General features: G+C 42.1%; 1 protein-coding gene across 12 annotated transcripts in view; it reads left to right on the top strand.

Moving 5' to 3' along the window:
- The first annotated feature begins 13,619 nt into the window (after nt 1-13,619).
- The window catches only part of SLIT2 (slit guidance ligand 2), a 258,279-nt gene continuing 257,069 nt past the window's right edge, over nt 13,620-14,829 (top strand). For 6 of the 12 annotated variants that reach the window (XM_069856249.1, XM_069856245.1, XM_069856248.1 and 3 more), the window contains exon 1: nt 13,627-13,879. In XM_069856249.1, coding sequence (XP_069712350.1) covers nt 13,704-13,879 — 176 coding nt within the window. In that variant the 5' untranslated portion in view covers nt 13,627-13,703. Of the gene's footprint in view, nt 13,880-14,829 lie in introns of all 12 variants that reach the window. The other 6 variants (XM_069856252.1, XM_069856247.1, XM_069856242.1 and 3 more) reach the window with 4 other exon arrangements.

Below are 14,829 nucleotides of genomic sequence, written 5' to 3'. Positions count from 1 at the left end.
CATTTTTATTTATAAGCAAAAGCAATTATGTGTTTTACACTATATATCTTATTTCATCTGAAGTCTAATTACTTACTTCTGTTTAGCAATTTGGTGCCCTTTTGTCCTCTGCCACGATGGCTTATAAAAGGAAAACAAGACTGAATGAAGAGAGAATGAGGTAGGTCACTTATCCATATAAATGTGATTTAGATGGGTACCATGATTAGTTGAGGAAGAGATGTTGAAATTTCTGGAAAAGAACTGCCTCTATAAGGAGAAGTGAATGCTGACTATATTTTTTATATTACAAGCAGAGCTAATAGTATCATCCATCATTACAGGTTCTTCTTTACAATGCCTTATAAACTTTGCCAGACTACAGCCATCAAACAGAAACTCTACGGGACTATTTCACTCTTCATTTTTAGAAGCAGTTTCAAAGTGGTTCAGGATTTTTGGTTGTGGCTTTTTCTTTCCTCCCTCCCCACTCCCATTTGGTTTTTTGTTGGGGGAGGACAGCAAGGCTTGATCATTTTTCAAAAAAATTTGACATCCATCATTTCAAGAGTTGTCTAAAATTTCAGTCTTGATGGGAGTAGTCCTTGTCAGAGGATATATATCTCCTTCTGCCTGAATCTGAATGTGAATCAGACATGATAAATCATTGACAAACTACTTTTTGTCACTCAGGCAGCACTAGATTGCTGCAAACATTGTTCACTGAAATTCTGAACCTCTAAATGGTAAGAGGTGCTCAAGTCTTGTGTAGTACTGCAACCAAGTACATTCAATATGGACCAGAAGTTGTCTTAACAGACATCTCAAGTTGGGCACCTAAGATTTAGTGAAAATTTCAGACCTTAATTTCTTTGTGCATACAGAATAGTTACTAAATAACAGCTTCTTATGTAGTTGTAAATATTTACGAAATGCATCAGATACCAGAGCAATAAGCCATGTGCAAAAACTCAGGGTGAAACTCAACATTTTGTTTTCAGAGTAGGATATGATTTGTGTATATACAAAACAAACACGGGGGCTGAGAAATACCAATACCAGTGACCACACAATGAACAATATGGGAAAGGCAAAATACTGTTTATTAATGAAATACAGAATATTTTGTGTACTGAATGAAGTGGAGCCCTATAGAGAATGTCTTTGCTTTTATTATCACAATACATATACCCCAAAGGCTAAAGTAAGAGAGATTTTGCCTGTGCTTCAAATAAAAAAAGAACAAACCAACATCATGATTCAGATACTACTGATTGTAACTGGTTTGGTTTTTTTTTCCAGCTGTTAACCTCTGTACTGGTGATCTATAATTCATGGGTCCTACTGAGGTTTTCTAGGCTAGATAGAATATCATAGTATTGCATTCAAATTTACTACAAAGAATTAAATATTTTTTTCTGCCTTCTGCTGGCTACTAGGAGTGAATTTGTCTGTTCAGAGAGACTGTTCTTTAAATCAACACTCCTGTACAATAATATTGCCCCAATGAGAGACTTTAATAATACAAGAAACCAGCACGTTTAAATACATAAAACCCACAGTAGGATAGAGAAACCACAACAAACCAGCAGACCCCTGCAAGAGCAGCAGTTACCATACTGAGAGGAGGATCAAGGTGAAGACTGCCATATAAATTCAGCGTTTATTAACTTGAGGAAATTATTTAGTACACTGAGGTTGCAAAACGAGAATGAGAGAGGTGGTAAAATGCAGTTGCAAGGCTGAAATAATCCAGGACTCTTAACAGTTTAAAAATAATTTCTGAAGTCTGTCTCACCCTTGTTCTTATAAGCTAAATCCTTATCAAAGGAACTAATTTTTTTGTAGATGTTGAAAGACTGGTTCTGGAGAAGTCAGCATTCACAGAAATGCTTAAAAATGACATTACAGGAGCAAATACTTTGCAGTGTTTAATTTTCTGTTTATACACAGTAAAAAAATGCCCTGTCTTTCATACAACTTTCTTCCTGTTTCAAATGTAGATGTGAAGTTCTTTTCATTCCTCATCACTGTGTTAATGGAGAACTAAACATTTCTCTGATGTGGCAAAGAAGTATGCTGCACCGATGCCAGTGACAATGTGAATTTCTTTGCAAATGGTTAAGCTGCATTTGCTTTCAATTGTACTACCTTTATCAAGAGAATCTTGAAGTATTTCTTTCCAAGTTGTTGCATTCCTCTTTTGTACTTCACATGAAATCATTTTCACATTCGTTAGAAAGACAGATGTAGGATATTTATGATTCTGTAGACATTAGCAGGAAAGCCAGGAGAGGAGCCTCTTACTCAGAATTGAATTAATATTCGGCCTTAGTTTCAGGTTGACTGGGCTGGTGGAAATGATATATTTCAGATGAGACACATTGTTTTGCATAACTGCATTCTGGTGAATAGTACCCATTATCAGGACACCGGAGTATTTCAAATGATGAGTGAAACTATTCCATGATCACTAATACTACAAGAGAGGAATCAGATTTGTCTGTAACTTCAGCAAAGAAAAGTAGAACCTATGCAGATCTCAAAAAAATATTCCCATGTTTAGAGCTCTACAAACATCTTAGTCTTTGAAACACTGGAGAAAGTCTGTTCATCTATTCTCATGTAAGAAATATAAATAGTTGCAATTTCAAGTAGACAAAATTATCTTCATTTTCTTCCAAATTACCAAAACTACTAGTAATTCACTTCGGTGAAAATTAAGTATTCTTTAGGTACACCTGCAAGTTATCCTTAGATATAAGTTAATATAGAGAAGAAGTCTTATAATCTTCTTTAGTCAAGAATTCTTTCAAATGACATTTTCGAATGTTTCTTTGAATCTTACCTGCTTTTTTTCTTCACAGTGAATTGTGGTTCTGTAATCATGTGGATCCAAGAGTTGGATTTGATGATCCTTGTGGATTCCTTCCAACTCAGGACATTCTACGGTTCTATTAATCATTCTGGTTCTTATATTCTAAATTCTTACATGCACCTAAATGCTTCATTTCATACCTGTGCTAACCTTTTCTCTACGATCAGGCTTGTACAAGGATAGACAATGTGTTTTTTTTAAAAATATATCTAGAATATATTCATTTTTATCTCACTCTCAGTGAAACCCCACTCTTTTCTCTGATGTTTATTTTTATTGATGTAAAAACTTTGCTTTTGGCTGAGAATTATAAAACATTATTAAAGTCTAATAGCTCTGCTTTTATCTCATGGGTTTTTTAGGTGCTTGTTTATAAATTTGAATCTGAAACCATCATCCTCGCTCATACTCATGTACTTGGAATACAGATCAAAATTAAGCTATTCACTTAAAGCAATTTCAACCCACCTCTTCTTTAAGGAATGGAAGTTCTCATATCAACTAGGTTCATAAACTAGTTTCCTGAATATATCAAATGATCTTATGCAGTCTTTTTTGTTTCCTTTCATTTAAGTTTAAGAGAATTGGCCATTCAATCTGGTGTTATATTCTATGACCTTTTACTTCTAGAAATATTTCATAAAACAGCAAACCAGGCTGAAACAGTAGAATCACCACTTGGTAGTTCAGGAATTGCTTGATGATGAAATCTGCTGCCTAATGCATTCAGGAATATCTGATTCTTCCCAATAGTGGAAAACTATACCAGAATTGCAGAATTCTCTGCATTAATAATCTTTTTCATAATGCTGAAGAACTTTATCCATTTCTAACTTCTGCCGTAGGTGATTGTAACAAGTTCCCACCATTAACACAGTAAAATCTTTCTTCTTTACACATTACCACACATATTTTCCAAAGGTTCTGCTCATAGATACCTCAGGAAAATGGAGACTGGATTGTGTGGCTAATTAATTTTAGGTTCAATGACTATACGAAAACTCGGTAAGAGATCCCACATGAAAATTTGGGTCAGCGTGAAGATTTTGCTTTCTGACTCTTTTTCATTACAAAAAAACAAATAAATAAAGTATCAGTTATTATTTCAGTTAACGTTGCTCATAAAATTATCCAGAATTCCCAAATACAATATTTTATCAGAAACTGCATTTTTCTGTGACAGAATTCTTAACCTGAAACAATTTCCTTGTGTCTTTTCATCTTCACAATATTTTGTTTTCTTAGATTTAGCTTCAAGATAGCTATGGAAAAATATTGATATGCAAAATGGGCAGCCTAAATATCTTGCAGTATGCACTATTCTAAAAGTCTGCAGTGAAACTTGTACTCTGTACCCTAACTACATGCTGTTAGCAATGGAGATTTGGGTAATAAAAGAATTTACAATTCAGAAATACAAATCACAATTTCTACTCTTTCCGTCACGAAATGGATATATATATTTCTACCTTTTTTCTTCCCTGTTGTCTTTGTTTTCTACTGTCTTCACTCCTATCCAGCAAATATAACGGAGGAGAAACAGTAGGAAAAAAGGTCTTGATCTTTTCTGTTAGACTCACATGATTTTTTCAGAGGACCTGAATCCTGGACTGGCAGTTCCTCTTCTTGAACATCTTACTGTCCTTTGCAGGACATTTGAGTCTGCTTCATTCCTCCTGAATGTAAGCTGTTCAATAATCCAAGATGCAATGATGAAAAGGTGTGCATCCTTAATGTTACTTGTATGATTATAAAATAAATATTTGCAAGTCAATTTCTTGCTATGTTTAGACAATCTTTTGCTTTCCAGAACCCTTTCCTAGTGGAACTGCTTCTGCAGTAGTCTTCCCCTTTGCTTATGAGTTGTGCTTTCAGGCAATAGAGCAAGGTGCCAGGTACACAAAAACAACAGGAGAGTGAGAAGCAAAAAAATATTCTTGTGAAAACACTGAGCCACCAACATGACTAAGAGTCAAATATTTCATATGCCTATTAAACCATTGTTCTTCAAAGGCGGTGGCTAATGAGTCAAAATTTGTTTATGAATAGAATACACCCATCTGAAAACAACTACCAGCTTTTATAACTAAAAATTATTTCTCTAGAAACTGTGTTATAATTTATTGACAGAGAGAAACCACTTCCTTTTAGGAAAAATGTGCCAGCACCTAGGGGTTTTTTAAGTAATAAGAGGAAAACAAAGATTCAGCAATGTTCTTTCTAGTATTAATACAGTTTCAATCCCAGTTAGATACTATTGAAATACATTATCCCATCCTGTGTGGTGATAAAAAAAACAAAAATAAAGAACATATACATAACAAAAATAATGTGTGACAGAAAGTTTTTGTACACTTGGACAAAAGCAGGTTATAACAACTTTTTCTTCCAGGAAAGCTGCCAGAAAAGTTTGAAAGATATTAGCAGTCAAAATATCCTTATCAACTCAAGACATTTTACAAGCAGCTTCTCCTTCATTTCTCTAAAAAAAACCTTCTCCAATCCCAACATTATTCTCTCCTCTCACAAGAAGAATATTCTACACTCCCAGCACAAATACAGAAATGTCCAGTACATGTTAGGTTATGGCAAGACCAGTAAGTACAGTTATTTCAACTGAAACACGTACTGGATGACTTTAAACCAGTTTTGGTTATTTTTCATGTTTTACTTTTTGTGGAACAGAATCTTCAGAGGAGTACTGCAGCTCTGGTTTCCTTGGCATAGCCAATAGAAGAATCAACAGTGAACCAACTCAATTTTCCTTCACAGAGAGGCAAAGGGGAACGACACAAAGATTGTTCATGCTTGTTCATAATTGTTTCCACTTTAAAAAAAAATAAAATCAGTCATCTCAATTTAAAACTGCAGAAAAAGCACCTTTTCTACTATCATCAAATTAATCCACTTGATATGTACCCTGAAAGGAGGGAAAAAAACTATATAAAATCTAAAATCTATTGTTTTATCTATACTAACAACCCAGAGGTGAACATGGGAAAATCCTTTGAAATCACATTGGGATGGATATGTTTCTACAAAAGTCTGAAGAGAAGCTGAGAAAGACTTGGAAAGGTCATTATGAAAACATTAAAAAAATCAGTCGTAGTTTATTCCCTTCTGCCAGGAATAACTGTTCTACCTCTGCTGCCAGATGACAGTGAAAGCAAGTTGGGAGTTGCATTGATGGAATGGGTAACAGTTAATCTCAGGATGTAATGTCATTTTATCCTTAGATTCAGTTACAATGCAGCCTGCCTGACAAAATGGAAGTTGCAAGAAAGGATATGTTCCCTGTTTATAACTACATCAGGGTGGCAATCCCCAGGGAAGGAAAATAACAATTTAACTTAAAGGAGAGACATAAACACTGAAAGTGAATGAGCACAAAACAGAAAGACTACGTTTGCTGTGAAGCTTAGTTTTCTGTTTGCAAATAGCCAAAAATGAAGCCAAACCCAAGTTGTTTAAAGACTGAGTTTTTCTGGTGACTTTTGATGGTAAGTGACTAAATCCTCCACCCTGCAAACAGACAATTAGCTTTGCACAAATTACCAGCCCTCAGGCAGAAATATCAGCCTCAGTGGTCTGTTTCATGCAAAATGTCAGCTTTGATAATTTTAATAATCCCCTTTACCCTAAAGTGTAATGAATTCCTAAGGATTTGGCACACAATAATTTGGGAGTTAGGATTTTCAAATACAAATTCCTAATAAATTGCAGAAGTGTTTTCAGTTGAAATGATAAAGTTCCTAAACTTCATGAGTGCTATCTATGTCACAGGAGTAGTGAACTTACAACAGCTATCAGGTTTTCTACATTGATAGCACCTCGGATGTCACTGGTAAGGGTTAAAGACTTTGCTAGCACAAATTGTGAGACTTTTACTGGTAGGTGAAGATACAGCATGATAAATACTGACTATAAAACACTTATACCTGGGTTTCAGGCAAGTAATGAAATTAATTGCTTTATGTTTTACGTAAGAATCTGGGGAAAAGATTGTCAGTGTTAGATCAATTTATCTTTTGTTGGTTTTCTCTGCTGAAGCACTTCTTGCATTTTCCCTTCAAGTTTCAGTATCCCGATTGTTTAGTCTTTGGAAATTTATATTCTTAATACAGATTACTTAGATTTATCAACGTATGTAGTGTCACGTGGCTATTGCTGGTTGAACAGCCTTTCATAGAGCTTCTTAATTTACTAGGAAGCATAACCAATACTTAGCCTAGCAGTCTTGAAATAATCTCATGTTACCATGTGAAATGTAAGCATAAGCGAAGCAAATGGAACCCAAACATGAAGTAGTGTGCATAGTCTGGATCATGCGGTGCAACTGTGTTCACCCAGCTCTGACACTTCCATTTCTTTCCCCTCAGATTTTTCTAGACCTGCCATGAGGTATTGTAAACATTTTTCATAAAGGAGTAAATTTTAATGAGAACCCTGCTATACAAAAGATATGAATGGAGTACTTGGAGTTCTACTTATTTAAGAAACTGGAATAAATCCACTCTGTTCCATTCACATGGAGTGATTCAAGGTTTTCATTTTCGGCTCCTAAAACCCAGGAAATTTTTCAAATAAATTTCCAGTCATACTTTATGGTAAAACATTGTGAGACTTTAGATATCTCCACTGGAGCCTGAAGGTTTTACATGTGTGAAATCTATGACCTTAAAAATTTGATAGTGTCCCTTTGATATTGGATAAACCTCAGGTCACTCAGCTTTAGATTAGGGATACATTTCTGAAATATTTACTACCAGTTGTAATGTTTATTATGGGTGTTGTTTCAGAGAAGTCAAGAAGTTTGATCCTTAGCTCCCTTGGAGAAGCTGTACAAACACAGACATGGTCCTATAGCTCCTCGCTGCCAGCTAGAGTTTGCTTTAATCTTGTATTTAATTTGGAGGCATTTCAGACTGGTTTGAAACTTGGCTAGCTAATAACCGTAGAAGATAGCAACTAAATAAAATCTTCTTTGAGCTAAAATATTCTGTGGATACACTTAGGATTTCCAAGTTGCTCTTCAGGGTGTAGTCCACTGTGAAATGTCAAAACAGTTAAAGCTCAGAAAATACAGGCTAGGATTAGTCCAATGAGACTGTCACAAGTACTAAATGTTTGTAAGGATTAAAAGCAGTATACTATTTAAATAATATTTAACCGCAATTTCCAGTGGGTTGCACCTATCCCTTTTTGTCTGTGTTGTAAAAGATTCTTACAGGAGTTTTTTCCTTTCATGCTTCTTCAGCAATGCAATACATGGTCCAGCAATGCAATACATGGTTTCCCTATTCTTCTATCACAAGTTCATGCTTTTTGTTCTTACTGTATGTCCCTATTTTTCTCCAGTTTCCTTTTTCTTTCCTACATTATTTTTTCATTTTCCTGTCAGTCTTTTATCATATATGTAATGTTGGCTTGATGTTAACATTCTCTGTGTGACTTCTTTTGCAATGATCACACTACAATCTTTCTCCAATTTGATTTGAATGCTAGCATCATCTCTGCATCACTTATTCCACAAGATCAACACTTGCTTACAGGTAAATGACCAATGAACTTCACATTGGTTTGACAGACAAAAGCACTTAATTGCTAGTTTTTAAAAAAAATTGTATTTCTTTCCCCCTACCTTCCATACATCATGTCTGCTTAAGGAGGAAAAGCCAGGATGCTGTGATCATATTTTTGTTGCATTACTTCACTTCCTAGCACAATGCTGACTGGAAGTGCTGGATGATCCTGAATCATAAATACTTGATGACAAATAATAAGCAACTAATACACACAGCCAGATATCCTCCTTGACAATGAAAATTACTGTTAGAAGGCTACTTATTCAACAGCCCAAGGAAAATCATAGCTAGAAAGAACCTTAAAGTGCAGTTATTAATGTCCATACTCATACACTGAATGTGGTATATCTGGGTAATTCCTACCTAGTATGTGTTCACTCTGTTTTAAAATGTTCAGTAGAAAGTTAGGCTTGCGAGGGATGCAGCAAATACCAGTATCACCTTTTGGGCTTCACAGCTTTCTTTACTGCCAGCTTTTCTAATTCATAAACCTTTCTTCCTGAAAATGAAGGCCTTTACTGGTCGTGAATATTAAGTGACCACTGTGCTGCTTAAAGACACATTTTTGGTTTAGGAAGCATAATTATGTCTCTAACTTTATTTTTTTTGGGGTGGGAGCGCACATTTGTTTGTTTCTATGCTTGTTTCTAAACAAGGCAAATGCATTTTTTCTAACTTCTTCATAGTTCATGTTTGTTAAAACTTTGATTCTTACTTTTGTCTCCTGGAATCTTTCTGGTTTTTTTACAAGCATATTTTAGGAAAGCTGTCCAAACCCGAACACTTTATCTTATCCATAAAAGCTTTTATGAAGTTCTAGGAACTGATAAGCATTTAAGAATGCTTACGTCCCTAATGTAATATATACACCTCATCAGAATGATGTTTACCTTTTGTAACGGAATCTCCTCTATCATAAATTTAAGATGATACGTTTTTATCTCCATGTCCTTCTCTGGAGTACAGCTACCCAGCTAGTCAGGTTGTATTTATGCTTTTGAATTTCTGCTTTTTAATGCAATGTTATGTTCATGTCTTCCTTAAGATTTACTAACTTCATGTGTTTTCTCCAGTTTATCAAAATAATTTTGAATTGTTGTTCTGCCTGGCAAACTTTACATCCCTTTCTGGTCTGATATGATCTGTTAATTGCTGTACTGAATTTTCAACCAGTAATGGAATTATTCAGTGGCACAATAGTCTTCACAGCTTTTTAAGAGAGTCTACTTTTTTCAGACTCACCATCAACCATATTCTGACTGGGGAGCTGGGTTTTTTTTACTTAGTTAAGTGTCTGTGTTCCAGCAATTAAGTTTTGACTATATTTAAGCAGATTGCTCAGAAGAATATTAACGTGCGTGTGGGTAAACAACCAGCTTGTGTCACCATCTATCATACTTTTCCCCTTACCACAAAGCTAGTTACCTCCTCAAAGAAGAAAACCAGATTAGTTTATATTACGTACTCTTTATGTACTTCTATTGGCCATTTTTCTATCACCTTTTTGACCTTCAGTTATTTACAAACTGATGAGTTATTTGGCTCAGTATCTTTTAGGCATACTGTCCTTATAAGGCTATAGTGATGTTCATAGAGCTGATGGTCACCAAGCTGACTCAGATGTATCTACACAGCACATGGCTTTATGCTCAGCCATTGTCCCTGTTACCAACCTCAACTGAGAGCAGCAGCTTTTTGTATTTCTATTTTGATGTCCTGGATCCTGTTCTGAAGATGTTGCCTATGATTACTGACTTTGATCTCCTTATGCTACAATCTTCTTACATTCCTTGTGACTGTCCTCTGAAGGGTGTAATGTTTTACAATGAAATCTGGAGAACAGAAATTTGCTTTTAGCTGCTGTCATTATTTTCTGAAACAGCTGTAACAAAATTTTTACTCTTCCATTGATGAATGTTTCTAATTGCTTTTCTTGTAACATATCTTCTTGTTGTAATTTTTCCCCAGCTTCTTTCTCTGTGGGAATATTCTCCCTTATAACTTTGGAAGTGACTTAGAGCTCGTTCTGCAGGCAGCTGAGGCAGCTACAGGACACTCTGCAGGGCAAGGTTCGTATTCCAGCAGTGATACTATACTGTGTCTGACAGGCCTAGTCCTCAGACATTTCCAGACATTGAGAGTTCTCACATATAAAAGTTTGGATCACAATGAGAGAGTTTCAATGTGCTGGCAGGCAAGACACTCAGGAAAATCAATCTCAATGAATGAAAGGTATGCTTCAAAGGTGGGCATGTTAAAAATCAATGAATCCCCCAAACAGGAATAAAAAAATCAATCTTGCTTGTATTTAGTATACTTCTCTTTAAAAACAAAATATATTAGTTAAGACCAGTTTAGATTTTGAATCAGCTCTGCACAGAGTTGTTTAACAACATTTAATACTTTAAGAATTTATTCTTATTTTCTAAGAATTACTGTATAAAAGAAGATTTATTATTTCTTCTGTGTCTTCTACAACATTAGGCACATTGCTGGTACTTGAAACAAATAATGAAAAATACTGAACGGTTAACGGTTGTATTTTCTGTTTCTTCTCCGCCTGGAGTTAGAAGATAAAGGATTTTAGAGACATGAAAGCAGTGTGTTAGATTAATTTCATTTTTTCTTTTCTATTGCTTGTAGAAAGTTGCAAAATCCTCCCTAAATCCTTTGTGAAGACCTAAACCAAGCAAACTGGAAAAAAGAGTGAAAAACATTTATAAGCAGAAGCTGATGGATTCCCCTTACAGTCACTGAATTCTCCTTCTTGTGCTAACCTAAACCTGGAGTATCTCGGTGTCTCTTGCAAGACTCACGGCGCCAAATGCAACAACCATATTTACTGGATGTTTTCTGGACAAATGAATCAAAAAGTAAAACAGTTTTTTTCTAGGCATGTACTCTTTCAGGAATTTTCGTTGTGGCTCGCATTCTATGGTAAGAGATGTCAGGAGCAACTTTGCTAGCTTCCACTTCAGCAGATTAACTCGGATCTAGAATAGTGTTTCTGAGAAGAGAATTTGTCCTCCTAGTAACGGGCAAAAAGAGCCAGTAAGCCTCTTGTGGGGATTGTGCAGCGGAGACCCCAGGGATGATGAGACTGAGCTGGACCCAGCCATATGGAAGAAACTGAAGCCCCAGAGCATTTACAGACTACACCTTGCTGAGGGCTCAGTCACCCCTGCTGGGAGGCTGCATCTGCAAAAGACAAATCACTTTCACCTGTTTCTGGGGTCTCAGGAGCTGGTATAAATCGCGTAGAGCTGAATTCACCGGCAAAGAAAAATAAAACCGGTTAAAATTTAGTGAAGAGGCTGATGCATTTGGTATTTTCCTAAGGATGCTGAGGAAGCGCTAACAATACACTGCACTTCAGGAAAATACATTTGTTTCGAGTATAAGTTTATTAAACGGAAGGTGTTTTCTAAACGAGCCCTGGTATTGTTTATGTTGATACTAGCACAGTTTAGCACACGGAATAACAGTTGTCCATTTCATTTATTTATTTATTTGTGTATTTATTTATTTATAAAACAGTTTCTGGGAGATTCTGGTGTGTTTCACCCTAGAACCGCAACCGCAGACAAGACGCCGTTTCTCCCCTCGGCAGAGCAACCCAGAGCACCAGCCCCCCGGCGCGACCCCCGCGGGGCCCGGGGAGGCCGCGGCCGCGGGGCCGGGGGGGAAGCCCCGCGCTCCCCGGGCAGGGGGCGGGGTCCCCGCCGCCCCCGCGCTTCCCCCGCGCTTCCCCCGCGCTTCCCCAACTTTCATTCATTGTTGGCGGCGCCGCGCGGCGCCCCCGCCCCTCCCCGCGCTGTCCGGGCCGGGCGGGGCGCGCGGCGGCGCAGCCAGTGAGCGCGGCGCGGGGCGCGGCGGGCGGGGCCGGGGAGGCGCGGCCCCGCCGCCCCGATATATAGGGCGGCGCGTGGGGCGCTCCCGGGCTCCGTGGGAGCGGGGCGAGGGGAGCCGCGCCGGGCGGGGGCGGCTCGGCTGGCGGCCGCTGTCGCGGGGAGCGCTTTCCCGCGGGCGCCTCGCGGCGCGGAGGAGAGCCGGCCTGCTCGCTATTGTTCAAGCGGAGAGGCTCGGGGTGCGAGGGAAGGAGCCCGCGTGTCGCCTCCCTTCTCCCGCTTCTCACCGCCACCCGTCTCCGCCCTCCCCTCCCCTCTTCCCCCCCTACCCCGCCTCCCTCTGCGCTGGAGCCGCGCCGCCGCCGGGGAGCCGGGTCGCGCCGTTCGGCGGCAGCACCGACAGCTCAGGTGCACGGGCGGGCTCGGGGGAAGGAGCTCCAGCCCTTCCCGAGGCGCCGCGCCTCAGCGGGCTCCGGGAGAGGACGAAAGTTGCTCTCTTTCCTGCGGCGACACCGGGAGCTGCTGAACTGGCCTCGCCTGGACAGACCGAGCGGCTCCTACCTTTCCCGTCAGGTGCCTTTGCCGCGGCTAAGCCCCGGTACCTGGGAGACCGCGGGGAGCAGGATCAGGCGCCCCCGTCCCTCCCGCTCGTTAGCGGCTCTGTCTCGCCGCGCTCCCGGTATCACAGGAGGATCTATCGCTGCGATCTGTCACCGAGGAGAAGGAGGTCGTGGACGAACTCCCTTCCAGCCGGGCGACGAATCGCTTCTCGAGCGGCTTATTCTTACCGTGCTCTAGGACCAGCCCTTTCCTGCTAAACTTGGCTTGGGAGCTTTCGGCAGGAGGGGGCGCGGGGGGTGGAAAGCCGAGCCCGACATCGTCTCGTGCGTTTGACTTTTCTTCCCCCCCCCTACACCCCAGCCCTCCCTCCTCCTTCCGCGAGACAGTTTGATGAATGCCTGCGCGAGGGGGATGATTTGCTGAGGCGCCTCCGGCAGGGCGGTGTGTGCGCGGTGCCGGCCCCGCCGCCGCCCCCCGTGGGGCTGTGACCGGCCCGCGGCGGGGGACGCGCGTGGGAGCGGCCGGGGCTCCGCGGCCTCCAGCCGGGGGGCTCGCAGGAAGAGAAGGAGCCGGCCCGACCCCGCCGTGCCCCGCGGCCGCGCTTCGCCTCAGCGGGGAGCGCGTGAAGAGGAGCCGCCGGTGCCGCCCGACCCCCCCCCCCCCGCCCGGCGAAGCCGCCTGCGGCAGCGGATCCTGCGCCGCGCTCCGCGGGGCTGTTTCCTTGGCCGAGCTTTGGATAGAAAGGAAAAAAACCTAACAACAACAACAAGAAAAGACTTCGCTCTCTCCGCACGCTGAAAGTTGCCCGAGCGCACCCCGGGGCCGAGGCCGGCGGGCCCCGGCCGGGCGGCGATGATGAGCGGCGGGGGGAAGCTCGCCCTGTCCCTGGGGCTGCTGCTGGCCATGGCGGGCGAGGTGGCGCCGCAGCCGTGCCCGGCGCAGTGCTCCTGCTCGGGGAGCACCGTGGACTGTCACGGGCTGGCGCTGCGCGGCGTCCCGAGGAACATCCCTCGCAACACCGAGAGGCTGTAAGTACCCCGGGCGGCGGGGCGGCGGCGGCCCCCGCGGCCGGCCCGGCTCGGGGTGTCCCGGCGCCCTCCGGGAGGCTGTCCGCTCCCTTCCCCTGCTGCCGGCGGCGCCCGGTTCGTCGCGATGCGCGGGAGAGGCGGACGCGCTGCCGGCCGCCGCCTTTCATCCCGGGGAGCCGCGGTGGGGCGGCCTCTTCCCCCGCCGGCCCCCCGTTTCCCGGCGGAGTCGGCGGTCGCGGGGCTCGGTTTCCCGGCAGGGCTCGGGCCGGGGGCGCAGAGCCGGGGGGCGCCAGCCTCGTCCCGCTCCCGCGGCGCCAGGTTGTGTCCAACCTGCGGTCCCCCCCGCTCCTCGGGACACCCCTGGCGGGGGATCCCCCGGCCTGGAGGGGAGAGCCGGCTGCGGCCGCTTGTCTGTCGCGTCGCGCCGCCTGTCAGGAGTGGAAGAGGTGAGCGCGGTGTCTCTTGCTCTCTAAGAAGTCATTTCGGTGTTGGCTTATGAGTAGGAGACTTCCCCAGTGATGAATTTCACCGGTGAATATCCGGGACGCCTTTCTGCTGAGACGTGCGTGGTTTCTTTATGGTGGTGTTTTGGCCACATGTGGTGTAAACGCCAAAAAAAAAAGATTATTTGTTTTTCCTAACCTCGTTGGGAACGAGCTGTAGTTGTTAGGGTAGTTTCCATGTAATAACATATCCTAAAGGCTTGCCGCAGGGATTGGGTAGTCTAGTTTTATTTGTAGTGGTTGCATTTGAGGGAGGTTTATGTCTTGACCCTCAAACTTTATGAAAAAGGGATGTGTAACTCCGGAAGAGAAAGTAGTGTTGAAGTATGAACAGAAATGTTAGGGCCTAAATACAGTTTTCCGTTGTTTCTGAAAATGCTTTGCGTCCTGTAGCCAGTCAAGCTGCCTGCGCAGCAAGTGAAGGGTTTAGTTTTGATAGTGTTTCCC

This window comes from Phaenicophaeus curvirostris, chromosome 4, assembly GCF_032191515.1.
Source record: "Phaenicophaeus curvirostris isolate KB17595 chromosome 4, BPBGC_Pcur_1.0, whole genome shotgun sequence".
NCBI classification, from domain to species: Eukaryota; Metazoa; Chordata; class Aves; order Cuculiformes; family Cuculidae; genus Phaenicophaeus; species Phaenicophaeus curvirostris.
This window is presented reverse-complemented; position numbering and strand designations above follow the sequence as displayed.